We start from the raw sequence: 14,357 nt of genomic DNA, 5'->3' as shown, positions 1-14,357 counted from the left end.
CGACCGGTCGTTCCCCTCCCCGCTAACGTCATCAGATCCGCCATTGATGCGGCCCCTAGACTGTCTCGAGTCAACGGCCATAAATATTGGCAATTTGAACCGCCCATTAGTACATCAAGTAATCTCCATACGCATCTGTGATCTTCCTTCTTGAGATATTTTTGTTGAACATCTACCTCAAGAAATGCCTTTTTCGTGAAAAATTTTATTAATTAAGGCTGTTCACAGACATAAGAGATTGTTGGTACAGTTGGGCATGGTTCCTTGTCCCACTCCTTGTATAAGGGGAAGCCATGAGTACAATAGTGGAACCAACCAGAAATTTTACTTTAAGGTGCTTTCACATCAAGAAGAAGCGCTCATATATATATATATATATATACCATGGTTCCTTGTGCCACTCGTTGTATAAGGGGAAGCCATGAATACAATAGTGGAACCAACCAGAAATTTTACTTTAAGGTGCTTTCACATCAAGAAGAAGCACTCATATATATATATATAGTACATGTAAAAGAGTAAATATTTAAAAATATTAATGTGAAAATAAAAAACAATGGGGACGGACAGGCTGTTATATGCAATTCATTGTGCAGAGAGGGAGGGAGAAACCCTTGATAGTTGATGGATTTAAGTTATGGCTTATAAAAGTGGTCACCATCTTGGGATAATGGGATGGTTGGGCGTGATGAATACGAAAGCAACAGAAGAAAAGTAGTAGGGTTAGTTGAGATGGGGAGTCGAGTGGGGCGCTTTCATTAACCTCTGTTAAACCCTGATTGCTCTTTTTAATTTTGCGGTGCCAAACTGGTTGAATTGGATGGCTAAATTGAAGGGACTATTTTTTAACTTTTTAAGACATTCTGCATTTTAATTACGTATTTGCATTTTTTTTTCCTTTTAGAAAAGATTAACCTATGCAGAACCGGTTCATCTGAACAGTTCGATTCACCGAATTGGTTCGTGAACTGATTTTGGCTTACTGTAAAAAGTTAAAAAGTTTTAAGCGCTGCTAAATATTTGAAAAACGGTTGTCTTTTAGGGATCTTTTGGGAGGCCCACTGCCTGTTCTTAGCTGGTTGGGGATGCTAGTGGGAAGCAGAAGCGCACCATTGGACGAAGTCGGATGCTTCTGTGGCCTGATGTTGACCGATTGATGGATTTTCCGGTCAGATGAAACCACCTTGCACCTGCCGTCCGGCAAGCACAACCGCCCGTCAGTTTTGTCTCCGCAGCTCATTTCCTCTTCACGTGTCATGTTTGATAACGCAGCACCACCTTCAGCTATTCACAATTCCACCAAATCAGCCGTAAACAACTCTAGCAACGGCTCACCATTCAAACGAAACAGGAGAAATCAAAATGGAAAGAAATCAAATTAGACGAGCAACAAAAATGGAGCAGGATAAACTCGGTTTCTCTTGTTTAAAACCAAAAGAGAAAATCAAGGAGGCGAAACTCAAGGACACACCTTGTAAATCGATAAAAATTGTTGAGTCGAATTCAAATTCGAATTCATCAATACCGTGTATAAAATAGTGATTTACAAAGGAAACCAGATCATCAAAGAACTGATGACTAAGTCGTGGAGTAGGATTTTTCCGAACCACGTTAATTTTTTAGTGTGGAGGAGTCAATTTTGAGCATGTTTTAGAATGATTTTAGGGGGGCATTTTCTTGGACTCACAAGAGAGCTGTGGTGCATACGGTCCCCTCTTGCACCCAAGTTGAAATTGATATTTGAATGCAAATAGGAAAATATGTTGATATGAGAGAAACTTTTATGGTTATGTTTGGGCTCAATTTAGAGAGTTCATATGATTGTGGACTTGACTACATTTTTATAACCACAGGGAGGTGTTGACATGTACCGCTGGAGTTTTTGGGTGCTCATAACAACTACAATCTTAATTGGTTATCAAGAGATGAATTTAGGAAGTTATGGCAGCATAGTGGGTGCTGGCACGCCAAAACTGCACTCAAGGACATGCTGGAGATCATACTAAACGGAGTTTTCCATTCTTGGTGAGCAGTTTCTGCATGGTTTGATACTTTCTCAATTTTAAATTCGTGATTTGTGTTTTGTATGTTGTACAATTCATGAATTTAGAGGTGCATAGTTGGTTTGCGATAGCACAAACTTATTTATAACTATGTCATGTTTAAGAAAAGTTATTTGGAAATCTTGCATAAGTAGTCTATCCTTAATTTGATTAGTTTATGCACAATAGAGATGTGGTATAAGAATGCATTGTTGATAACAATTCAGCTTATTAATAATTTGGTTATTATGGCCATGTCTCGATTAAGAAATGTTATCTGGAGTTTTATATAAGCAGCATATGTGTTTTATCTTACGCGTGTTCGATCTACTCTTAGAATGGATTACTGTCGCAAGATAGATCCTAGTTCTCTTTCATATGCCAGTTAAACTGTATAATGGTCATTTCTTGTTGAGACTAAAAGAATTGATGGTTGACTTGATCAGTTAACTTGTTGCCAACTCTGGAAATCCACCAAAGAAAAGAATCTCTAAAAAGCAGCAATTGTAACTTCTTGGGGAAGATTGATTACAGATGGTCGCTAGTCACAAGATTCCATGAAGAAGCGAGTCCTTCAAGAGTGGAATCTCATTGTGAAGCGCAGGTCTTCCTATGAGGTGTTAGAGCGAACAATGAGAGAGACATGTGCAACAAATGCAAATTTACAAGAAAGAAACTCAAGAATAAATTGAAAACCAATGCAATTGTATAAGAAGGAAAGTAATGAATAAAAAGTAAGAAATCAACAACAAACAGAAAGGAACCAAGTTTAGTCTAACTTAATAGTTAACCAGGTCGGATTGTGATGGTTTTATATAGTCTGCTCTTATTATGCTTGATTATTCAAAGCTTGATTGAATTATGTGAATAAGTCATTGATGTAGTCATTTGGATTCATTATTTACGTACTTCCCTTCAGTTGAACGAGATAGAACTCTTAAACCAGGCGGCTACGTAATCGGTAGAGGCATCCAAGTTCTCATTGTGGATAGTAGAACGTAGATTTGTCTTTCGTATAGTTATGTATTTGCATGGCATGTAGAAAGGCCATGGATGTACTCTCTCCTGTAGAGAATAAAAATATATGTTTTTTTGGTCGAAAAATGAGAAAATAGACATTACATTTCAAGCCTTAAGATCATGTTATAGCTTTAAAAATTGAAATTTTATCTTCTTTACCGTTGTATTTTGTATTTTTTGATGTACTTAATGCTTTCTCCTTGCTTCCTAGAGTAGGTGGTGACATTTTCTCTCTTCACCCCACGGTTCGTCCTTCGCACTGTTTATGATTGTTCTGAGAGAATCATAATCATGGGAAGTCTGCTCCGAATATGCCTCTGATTCCTCAACAATGGCGTCCTGCCGTCCTTAAGATTCTCCAGACGAAGCAGTCGCAGCTAGAATTCCTAGCCAAAGAGAAGACACTCTTGGAGGATCACATCAATCTGCAGCACCACCTTTGGTGCCAGGACCTCGCTTCCTTCCAGGATGCGATCGTGGAAGTAAATAGCGAAAAACCAATCCTCTTTGTCTTCTGGTTTCTCAGCTTTTCAGGTTTCCGGTTTGTGGGGTTGGGTATTTTAGGTTTCATAATGTTGGGCCTTTCTTCTGTTTGTCTCCTCCTCTCTTCAGAGCGAACGCACTCGTAAGAAATTGAATTTGAGTCTACTGCTAGAAGTCTGATCATTGGGATGAAGAGAAAGATGCTCTCTTAGTTTAAATCTTGGTTTACCTAGTTTTGGTTATTTGTTTTTCAATAGTTCTATACAGGTCATGATAAGTGCCACATTGTATTTATTTGAATTTACAAATTATTGTTGTTTGCATGTGTTGTGTATTGTGCTTTAATGATTTGCTTAGTCTTATAAGTCATTCTTTTCAGTTTTGTTGTTATTTTTATAAATATTATATAATTCACAAATTTGTCTGTGAAGCTTACGCTTCAATTAATACCTCGCTTCGCCTTACCTCGCTTCGCCTCACCTCATGAGATGTTTAACGTCTCGCCTCGCTTCATCGCCTCTTACAACATTGTTTGTGGCTCTTCCACTTTTTAATTTTTGGATCAATTGGTTCTTTTGCACGGGGTTAATTGATCGGCTCTTTGGTAGTCTTCTAGATATTAAGTTGTTTGCCTGATGAGAATGACATTAGTTCATGAATTGTCATTCATAATCTGATGTCTGCTGTTATGCTTGTGATCTACATGTGCACAGAATATATTGAAAATGACTTGGAGGACATAGAAATGTTTATAAAACTACAGAGTGCACAGAATAATTCTTAGGTTAATTCTTATCTTAGTGTTGATGACTTTTACATCAACCATAATTTCTAGTTGGCTTACTGATTTGTTCTTTGAACTAATTATAAGGTAGAAACAGAGATTTCTAACTAGGAAAAGAAAAGCGACCAAAACCTTCTGATCCAAATGATTTTTGGCTTGTAAAAAACTTCTTTGACTCGGTGAAATGAAATCTGTATTTGTATTTGTGTATAGGATGTATGAGCTAATGAAATTTTACATGATGAGCTCTAAGAGGCATAGTATAGCTAGTTAGATTGAGAGGCTGATGAGAGCTCAGTTTTGCTTGCTTTAACTTAGGTACATCAGGATCATGCATTTACTATACTTCAACTTGCATATTATTATCTTTTTTTTGTAACATAAAGAATTAGTGTGGCAAGCCCACCTGAGCTTGAAACAATGATCCGCAGCCTACTAGACCCTATCGTCCGTTGCACCAACCCTTTCAGGGATCATTATATCTCTATTTGGCAATCCAAAAGAACTCCATCACCAATTTTGCAAACTAGAGATCAATTCATTGAATATCTCACACTTTGATTTTTTTTTTTTCTGAAAAGGGGCTCTACTACATCCACAAATACAAAACTGATCAATCAATATGAATCTATCACCCATTTTTGCAAACTAGAGATCCATTCATTGAACATCTCACAGACTTTCAGTAAATCTTGCTAAAACCGGGCTCCACTACCAACACCAATGCGAAGCCGATTAATCAATGTAAGTGAATAAGTTTGGCATTCTATAGAGCAGATGGATGTCAACTGCCAATGACCCGGAGTTCATTCAAATAGCTTCCAAGAGGATTCACGTTCACGGCGGCTGCCAAAAGTTTCAACAACAGCGCACTAGTTATATTATTTTAGATTTTTAAGGAAATAAACTCAAAAAATAGCCATGAAATTTCAATATAAAAATGACCATTTTTTGTGGACGTAAAGGAGACTTTGATAATACCAACAGTAACGACATCGATGTACACATTGAACACAAGCAGAGTCGGGCACAAGTTCACCCAGCTCGAGCTCGAGCTCGAGAATAGCTCGATAGAAGCAACTCGAACTCGACTCGGCAGTCACGTGTTGAGCTCAATCTCGACTTGATCAAGACTCGACAATTTCATTTGAATATATAAACTATTACTTTACCATAAATCAAGCTCGAGTTGATTAAGGCTCGACAAATTTGACTGAGTTTTTATAAAAATTACATAAATAATTAATGTCAATATACCGCTTTCTTAATTTAAAAAACAAGTTGGATATTTAAAAAAATCACTACACATGAACCAAGTCGAGCTTTAACAGTTCGAGCTCAGTGAACTCAAACTCAACTCGATTATTTGAACGAGTTGGCTCATGAACTCGTGTTTGACTTGTTAAGCAAAAGACTCGGCTCGAACTCGTTTAGGAGCCAAGCTTTGACGAGTCGAGCTCAAGTAGCCAAAGTCTTAATAGGGCCATACTTTGACCCAGCCCGACCCATTGCACAATTGGGTAACTCTAGCCATGTTTGAGATCCAGATCTATTTAGAATACCGGATCCAAATTAACACGTTGGCACATCTCTTGGGCCGGATCCAGATCGGATAACTGGGACCCACATCCTGGCCAATGGATGGCTGCCTCGGCCACTTTTATGGATGCCAAGGTGGATCTGGAGTGTTGGACCCGTTTCTGTGGGACCCACTATTTGGGTTGGAAAAGAAGGGCAGCTTGGGTCCCGAGTCGCAGTTAGGCTGCAGAGGGATCCATGGCTCTTTCCTCCCTCTTCCTCCTGCCTGCCACCACCACTCCCACTTTCCTTCCTTCCATCATCAGGACCCCCTCTTCATCGTCACCATCTTCTTCTTATCGCTGCTTCTGTTCATCTGCAGACCGTCCGAAGGTGGTGGTGACGAGGGAAAAGGGAAAGAATGGGAAGCTCATCGATGCTCTGGTTTGCTCTTCCTCTTCTTTCCTGCTCACTTTTTTTCTTACGCCAGTGCCTTTCCTTCTCCTTGCTTTATCGGTAATTTCTTTTCGAATGGCGCTTTCCTTTCGAGGTTTTGAGCGGCTGGTTTCTTTTGGTAGGGTAAACATGTAGTCGACTGTTGGTTTAGGAGATTAACTCTCTCGGCGTCGTTTTTGGCTCAGGAAATTAGTAGTCGTGAGGTACTGATTTGTTGGTTTCTTTTTGTTAGGGTAAGCATGGAGTCAGTTGTTTGGAGGTTCCTTTGATCGAGCACACCCCTGGACCTGATCTGGATAAGCTTTCCTCTGTTCTTAGAGGTACCTACGCAATGGGAAAATGCATATATTTGTCGCCATTCTTTTTCTGCTCATGGAATTCATCTGGATGTCGATTATATATTTTTTCATTGTCCTCGCTGTGAATGCACTGTCCAGCAACTTCTGTAGGTATATCTAAATTTTACTTAAAGTCTTTAACTCAGCTTTACTTGAAGTTTTCTTTCCAAGCCTTTGAAGTATTTTGATGAAAATCATATCGTGCATTTGTTAATCTCCTCTTTCCTGATGCTATTAAATTCGTTGAAGCAGACAATGGAGGCGGTGGCTACTGCTAAATTTTCAGCCCCCACTGGTTCCTCCACTCCCTATTATTCCGTATTGCTTTAGTGGTAGTTGGCGGAATTTGTCTCTAACTCTAGCAGTAGGGAACTGCATTAAGAAGGGCTCGGTAGTTGCCAATTGAGCACTTCTGATAAGGTGGACCTTTAAGCCTAAGCAGATTGTAGATGACGTCATTTTCATGTGTCATATCAACAACGAAGCTCTGATAATCATTTCTGCTTACTTTTAGTCGGATGAAATAGTTTTATCAATCACATTATTTTGCTAGGCATGTATCTTACTATAGGTAAATGATCTCAACTTTGATGTCATATCCTCTCCTTTGCCTTATCTATGTGGTTCCTTTCTTTTTTATTTTGGTTCCCAATTGTGAATCCATACCATTCTTTTTTATTTTTATTATTATTATTTTTTTGATGCAGACCAGAAATTTGATTGGATTGTCATCACTTCTCCAGAAGCTGGATCTGTGTTTCTTGATGCATGGAAGTAAGAACATTTTCACCTCTATAACTTGATGCAGCAATGAATACATTTTTAATCAGATTACCAGAAAGTAGGTAGTTACCACTGCCCATCCAGGGTGAATCCATGCATGGAGAATCTCTCTGATGGTTGTATGATGCGTTACCATGACCTTCTTAGTTTTTAACGCCCTCAGTTGAAGCAATATGCCTCCATTTTAGCAGTCACATCTGCTGGATGCCAACTGAACAGACCAGGATCCAGGCGTCAGTTACATATTTAGTGTATTATTGCGGTGTTGGATGCTTGTTGTCATGGACATCTGTAAACCTAAGGTTCCCCATAAAGATCAAAGTGAAACACCTTCTAGTATTTTAAATTTTTAGGAATCTATAAACGAGGAGCAGACTGGAGGCAAGTTGGAACAAAGAAGCAAGTGGAAAGCAAAGAAAGAAGAATAAGAACAAACAAGAAAATATTAAAAAGAAGAAAATGCTCTTTCTTTACAGGGAAGGAATAATGAATTACGCTTTATTACAGGGAAGTGCATTATTGGAATCTCACTTCCCCTATAAACATTGTACTTGCCGACATCCTTGGAAGTATTTTGATTCATGCTTATGAAGTGCATTATTTGGGTAGCATGCTCCTCCACCTCTTGTGATGCTTCCAGTAATTCTGAGTAGAACATTTACAGAGAGAAGGTGGTGAGATAAAAGAGTTACATTTGCATAGTTACTTTTGGACGAAAAAAACAGTCCAGTTTGTACTTGTTACAGCTATTCAACTTATTTTTAGTGAATGTGGATAAAAAATAAAGAATCCATCTTTGAAGAGGTATGCCATTCCTTTTGAGCTATTTTAGATTTCAGGAGTATAATTTTCTAGCTAAATTGTAGCAGCAGAATGCCAATCTGTTAGGCTGGGAGAGATTTGGCATGGGTGTACAGGTCTTGTTTATTGGGCTTGGTTATGCCCCTCAAACATGACTGATGCTTACTGCATCATCATGCAATGGGTTTTTTTCAGCGTTCGGCCCCAAAAAGCATCAAAGAATGGAGAGGATTTTATTAGAAAATACATTAGTAACATGTCAAAATTGAGAGCTAGATCCAAGTTGTGGGCATATTTCCTATGCTTATGCATGACAGTTTGAATTATAACTATATGACCCCACCCATCCGGAGCACGATTTTGATGGTTGAAGTCTCATGCATTTTATAAATATTGCACTCTTCATGTAATTGAGTGCTCCATTCTGTTTCAGGGCTGCAGGAACTCCAAGGGTCCAAATAGGTGTTGTTGGTGCTGGAACAGCAAGTGTCTTTGAGGATGCAAGTCAGCCTCTTCAACATTATTTGGATATAGCATTTTCTCCTTCAAAAGGTAGGATAGGACTGTATCTCTTTCCCTCTCTGATCGTTTGAGTAACTGCTTCTCTTGTGTTTTATCATTGATTTTGTGCTCATCCATTCTTCCTGATATGTTTATCAAAGCTTTTATATGACATGCTTTTGACACCTTTTTAAGATATGAACTCTTTCAAGTTGTCTAGAATCAGTTAGGATGACTCAATAGCCTGTCCCATTGTCTACTTGATGAGGACTGAGAAAATTTTCGGGTTTGTTAGTTTTCTTCTTGTTTCATGGCCTGTCTAATTTTTATTCTATGCATTATTTTAGCCATCGGGAAGGTTTTGGCTTTAGAGCTTCCAAAGTGTGGGACCAAAACCTGTACTGTTCTATATCCAGCATCTGCAAAGGCCAGTAATGACATCGGTAAGCCTCTCTCCCTCTCCCTCTCCCTCTCCCTCTCTCTTACACGCGCACGAACACACAATTCATTTCATGCTTTATTTAACTTAAAGTAATTTATCAGTTTGCATATATGATCATTGAGTTCGTCTGTGACTCTAAATCAAAAGTACAAGTTTCGTTTATGAAAAACAGAAATGAAGTGGAAGTCAGTCTTGATTCTTCGTGCTTCCATCTTTGCTATCAATACAAATGATAAAATCATCATCACCATCATAGAGAGATGAAACTACAAATGAAATTATGAAAGACTAAGTCTAGCTTGGGGAAGAATCAACTGATTCTTTTCACTTATTTATAACTCCCTTTTTTCCATGTCATACAATTCTCTTTGTTAAAATGAACCAATGCAGATGCATGAAAATTTGGAGGACCTTAGGAAGCATTTTATCTCAGAGCTTTGCCTGTGTTTCCATATAACATTATTTTCTTGATTGGGTAAATATGTTACAGTAGCATAAACTGGAGGGCAAGGAGGTAGCAAATGACCTTCCTTTTAAGTAATGCACTTGGTCCTGCAAAACATGCAACCTACATGGCATTGGCTTAATTCTGGGCTGCACTCATGTGATTCATTTTTTTAGTTGACATACAAGTGTTTCCTGCTAATTTATTAAATCAAATTATGGTTGATGTCTCCCAAATTATAACTGGATCATTTGTATTAAAAGGGTGTATTCTTTAATCACAGCCTGAGGTTTCTGGATTTTTTTCTGCTATTATTGAGAGTCTGGTGGTGATACATGCTGACTACACAAGGATATGGCATTACAAGTTTACAACATATCATGATGCACAAGAACCTGTCCAGACCCTTTCTGCCCTTGCTCATTATCCAGCTTAGAGTCTTAACAGGTCTGATCCATTTGTTGCTTGTCTAACCAAAGTCCAAACCTTTCCCATCTTGTCCTAATAGAGGATAGACCATCCTAGAGTCAACTTAGACCTACGCTCATAAATACTGGTGTAGTTTCAACTTTAAACCCAGAGAATCACAGTTAAAGTCCAGTTTAGAGTTAGGTCCTTCTGGTAGCCATCCCTCTTGCACATAGATCCACCTTTGACCTATACATAAATGGCATTCCATTGTGAGTTTGTCACTGTGCTAGACCGTTTCCTGAAAGCCATTCTGCTTATGCCTACTTGTTATTAATGATAACAGAAAAAACAATTGCATTTTACTGATTAAACCCATTAAAGTCCTTTGCTTTCTAGTTCACATTTTATTTTGTATTATTTTGTATGAAAAGTACTCTACTTATCTCATTTATTTGATTTTTAAACAGCTGCATGATTTTTTGGTTGTCTCATCTATTGAATGAAAGATTGGATTCATTGCATTTTGCACAACATTTCTGATTTGATTATGCCAAAGACCATCTTTAACTTCTGTTCTTATGGTTCATCAAATCTGTATAGTATACTTACAGCTGAATTTTACAGTGGAGGTTCTGATGCATAGGGGTTTTGAGGTTACAAGGCTAAATACTTACTCCACGGTAATGCTGTCAAATTCCCTTGCTATTATTCATTTTATTATTGCATCTCTATACCGTAGTTGCAATATCACTGAGAAACAGAAAACCTTGTAATAATTTTACATTGTCATTGCAAGCTGTGAAACTGACATCCTGTATGATGAACTTTCAACTTCTTGCCTCCTCTCTCTCTCTCTCCTCCTCCACCCCCACCCCCCTATATATAGGAAATGAGTTAAACTTGTCTCATTTTGGGACTTTTCAAGTCCTCTCCGCTCCCTAGGATCCAATCCTAGTATGGGTAGGTTGTTAGGAGGAAAACACAAGTGAATTGAAAAAACCAGTTCCATTGAACTCATTCTTCATATGTGTGTGTGTAAGTGTGTGTATAATATATATATATATATATATATATGATATTTTTCAAGATAATCCCCTGCCCTATTGGCTCCTCATATATATTCTCATAAGTACTTACTGTTCCTTAACCCATAAAAAAACACCTATTCTGGTTGACAGCTATCCAAGGCCCTGTCTGAGGTATACCAGCTTTTTGTTTGGGAGGTGGAGTGGTGGGGGTGAGAGAAAGAGAGAAAGGGAGGGAGACATATTGGTAATAAAATATCTTACCTTTTTGTTAAAAATGAATACTCATGAAATGCTGCTCACTTGGATGGGTGCAGCAAATACGAGTCAAATCTCTCTTTCCTGTGTGACAAACACATATAACATTACTAGCTCACGACTTCATTGGATTCAATTAGAGTTTCTGCCTTTGGTACATTTGCAGTGTGTGTCTTCTACAACAGCTTTTATTTATTGATTAAGATGAGGCCTTCTTGAAGGTTAAATTAAGATCCGAAGTAAATTCTATTTGTGACTAAAATCATGATTAAAACTTTTAACGATTAGTTCATGTCATTAAGCAGTTTGTGATATGACAGATGTATTATGTCAAACTTCACATGCACTTTTTTTTTTTTGTTGCAGGTTCCTGTTCGAGAAGTAGATGAGGCTATTTTAATTGAAGCGCTGACTCTTCCAGTAGTTGCATTGGCATCTCCTTCTACCGCCAGGTGTAAACTTTTGTCTTGTGCATATATATTTACATGATTGGTTCTCTCTCTCTCCCCCCCTTTTTTTGAATACATTTTTATTACCTTTTTATTTTTTCATTTTACAATTTCATGCATTTTGATGGGTTTCCAATATACAGTGCATGGGTTAGATTAATTTCAAAATCGGATGGCTGGGACAATTCTGTCGCTTGCATTGGAGTAACAACAGCTTTAGCTGCAAAAAAGTTGGGCCTGAAGAAAGTGTATTACCCAGAGAATCCAGGCATCGAAGGGTATGCGTTCGATTTAGCACAATGTTTTTTGCTTAACTTTGTCAATTACCTTTAACAACTTTTCCAAATTATTAGCTTTGATTTTTCCTGAAAAATTTTGAAATAGTTCAAGGGTAATATGCATGTTGATTAATTCTCATATATTTGACGATTCTTATCTTCATCTGTATACTGCTGCTAGGGAAACGTCCATGTATTTTTAATGTTAAATGAAGCATCTTGATCTTTTAAATCCAATAATATCAAAGATTGTCAAATATGTAACTCTGACGTGATTCATGGAGACAACTTTTCATTCACAAGGTTAACATATCCACAAGTGGCAAAGTTTGAATGTGGTACCTGCGTCTGCAAGTAGGAGATACATAGAATGCGTGCTGTTGCGACGTGCGAGTTTCTGTGGTTAAAGGAATTCCAGAATCTTAGTATATTTTCCTGTAAATACATGTCGGACAGTGCTCCAAGATGAAAAGGCTGACTGACTTTATTATCACACCAAGGTGTTGTAGCCAGTAGGTAGCTCCTTCAAGTTGGCCTATTACGGGCATGGACCTGGGGTTGATAAATATTTTCTTGCTTTGATAAGCAGGAAAATTCTGATTTCAATTTTAGATATTCAAAGCATATATTTTTTTGCTAATAAGACATGGAACATACTTGATGAAGTGGAGGAACATGATAATGATGTCTATCTTGAAAATAACTGTTATGAACGTTCTGCAGTTGTTTAATTCAAGTATGACAGAAGGCATCGGACCTCAGTCAAGTCTGGGCAAAATGGGGTGACCTAGCCCATGTTAGTCCTGGCTGGTTGTCGAGTCCAGATTCCAAACTAACTCCTATTTGCTTTTTCTGTTGCGTTTTCTTGTATAATGTGGTCCCATTAGTCAGCATACAGTGTTCTCTTTTCAACCTTAAATTGCAACCAGTTAATTTCTTAAAATTAGGTACTATTTTTATAATTTAAATAAAGAAATGGTCTCAGACAATAATTATGTTCCATATCTGCACATTAAGGATTTACATGGAACGTCCAATATTTTTATATGTTTGATAGTACTTACGTGACCTAGGTACAGCAACTGACACCCCATCTTGTTATACAAGGTTGACTTCAAACGTAGGACTTCATTGGTCGAAACCATTGAAGTGAATGCTATAGATTTTGATTTTCTTATATAATCAATACAATATGATGACTCTGCTAGGTGGGTGGAGAGCATTCTTGAAGCATTGGGTGTTCATAACCAAAGGGAAGAGGTATTTACCCACTCGTTTCATTTAGATTGTAAGGAATATTTATTCCGTAGGTATGGATTCAGCTGTTTCATCCCTTTCAATTTTGCGCCCAGGTGTTGGTTGCATGACATACGGACAGACTAGAAGTCTACAAGAGGACAACAGACAAGACCGCAAGAGCACAATGTCGGTCTCTGCTGAATTACTACAGTTTATCTGCAGAGATGGACAGAAACAACTTTTGGAGTAAAAGAGAAGCAAATTGCGAACAGTGGAACCGTTGCCGGATGATACACGTGACAGTTTGTAAATATAACAGCATATGGTTGGAGAAACCTTGGAAACCAAAAGGAGAGACAGATCCCCTTTTCTTGTTTATATTTGTGAAAAAGAAAAAGGAACAAAGAGTCGAGCGATCCCTACAACTACCCTGTTCGACGAGCGCTTAGCTCTTCGAACCTTTGGTTTGCAAGGTTATCACGGCCAGATTTTTGTAATAAGCATGTAAAGTGTACTTGGATTCACTTGAAGATCCTCTTGACATCTCCCAGAGATGGTAGTGCTGAGCGCTGACACGAATTTGCTTCTTATTGCTTGCTATAAATTTAGTCAATTGCTATAGAAATACTTTTGAGCAGCAGATTTTTTATGATAATGCCTTTTGCTTTCTTAACTAAGTTTCGGAACTTCAACGTCTGCAAAGAAACAGAAAGGTTTTACCTGGAAGTGGTGTTACTGTGCTCGTGTTTGTTGTCTTCGTTCTCCTAGTATTGGTATTTTCCATTTACTGCTGATGCGGGGAAAGCAGCTTGAAATGTGGTGTTCCACAGCACGGTCACCGGTAGGCTAACTAATCTGCATACTCCCTCTCGAGATATTCGGATCATGCCTCTCCACGAGCATGTTAATTGTTAAGATAATGAACAGATAGACATTATCGTATTATTTTTCCACATGCACACCCATGATCTGTGTCAACATTCTGCTAGGAAGCGGAACGAATGGAGTAAGCAAGTTGATTCGTGTACCAAACAAATACTTGCTGGTAAATGGTTACTATAACTTTAGTGGTAAATTTGACGAA

General features: G+C 38.1%; 1 protein-coding gene across 1 annotated transcript; it reads left to right on the top strand.

Annotated features, from left to right (window-relative positions):
• The first annotated feature begins 6,073 nt into the window (after window positions 1–6,073).
• On the top strand, window positions 6,074–13,922 carry LOC116263330 (uroporphyrinogen-III synthase, chloroplastic). The gene is made up of 10 exons (XM_031643020.2): window positions 6,074–6,291; window positions 6,536–6,623; window positions 7,349–7,415; window positions 8,659–8,777; window positions 9,074–9,169; window positions 10,649–10,704; window positions 11,674–11,759; window positions 11,900–12,034; window positions 13,243–13,294; window positions 13,387–13,922. The coding sequence occupies exons 1-10, from the start codon at window positions 6,106–6,108 to the stop codon at window positions 13,399–13,401; spliced, it is 900 nt and encodes a 299-aa protein (XP_031498880.1). The 5' UTR covers window positions 6,074–6,105; the 3' UTR covers window positions 13,402–13,922.
• The last annotated feature ends 435 nt before the right edge of the window (window positions 13,923–14,357 follow it).

Source organism: Nymphaea colorata, chromosome 10 (assembly GCF_008831285.2).
Source record: "Nymphaea colorata isolate Beijing-Zhang1983 chromosome 10, ASM883128v2, whole genome shotgun sequence".
Classification (NCBI taxonomy): Eukaryota; Viridiplantae; Streptophyta; class Magnoliopsida; order Nymphaeales; family Nymphaeaceae; genus Nymphaea; species Nymphaea colorata.
Note: the sequence above shows the minus strand (reverse complement) of the source record. Positions and strands in the feature narration are given on the sequence as shown.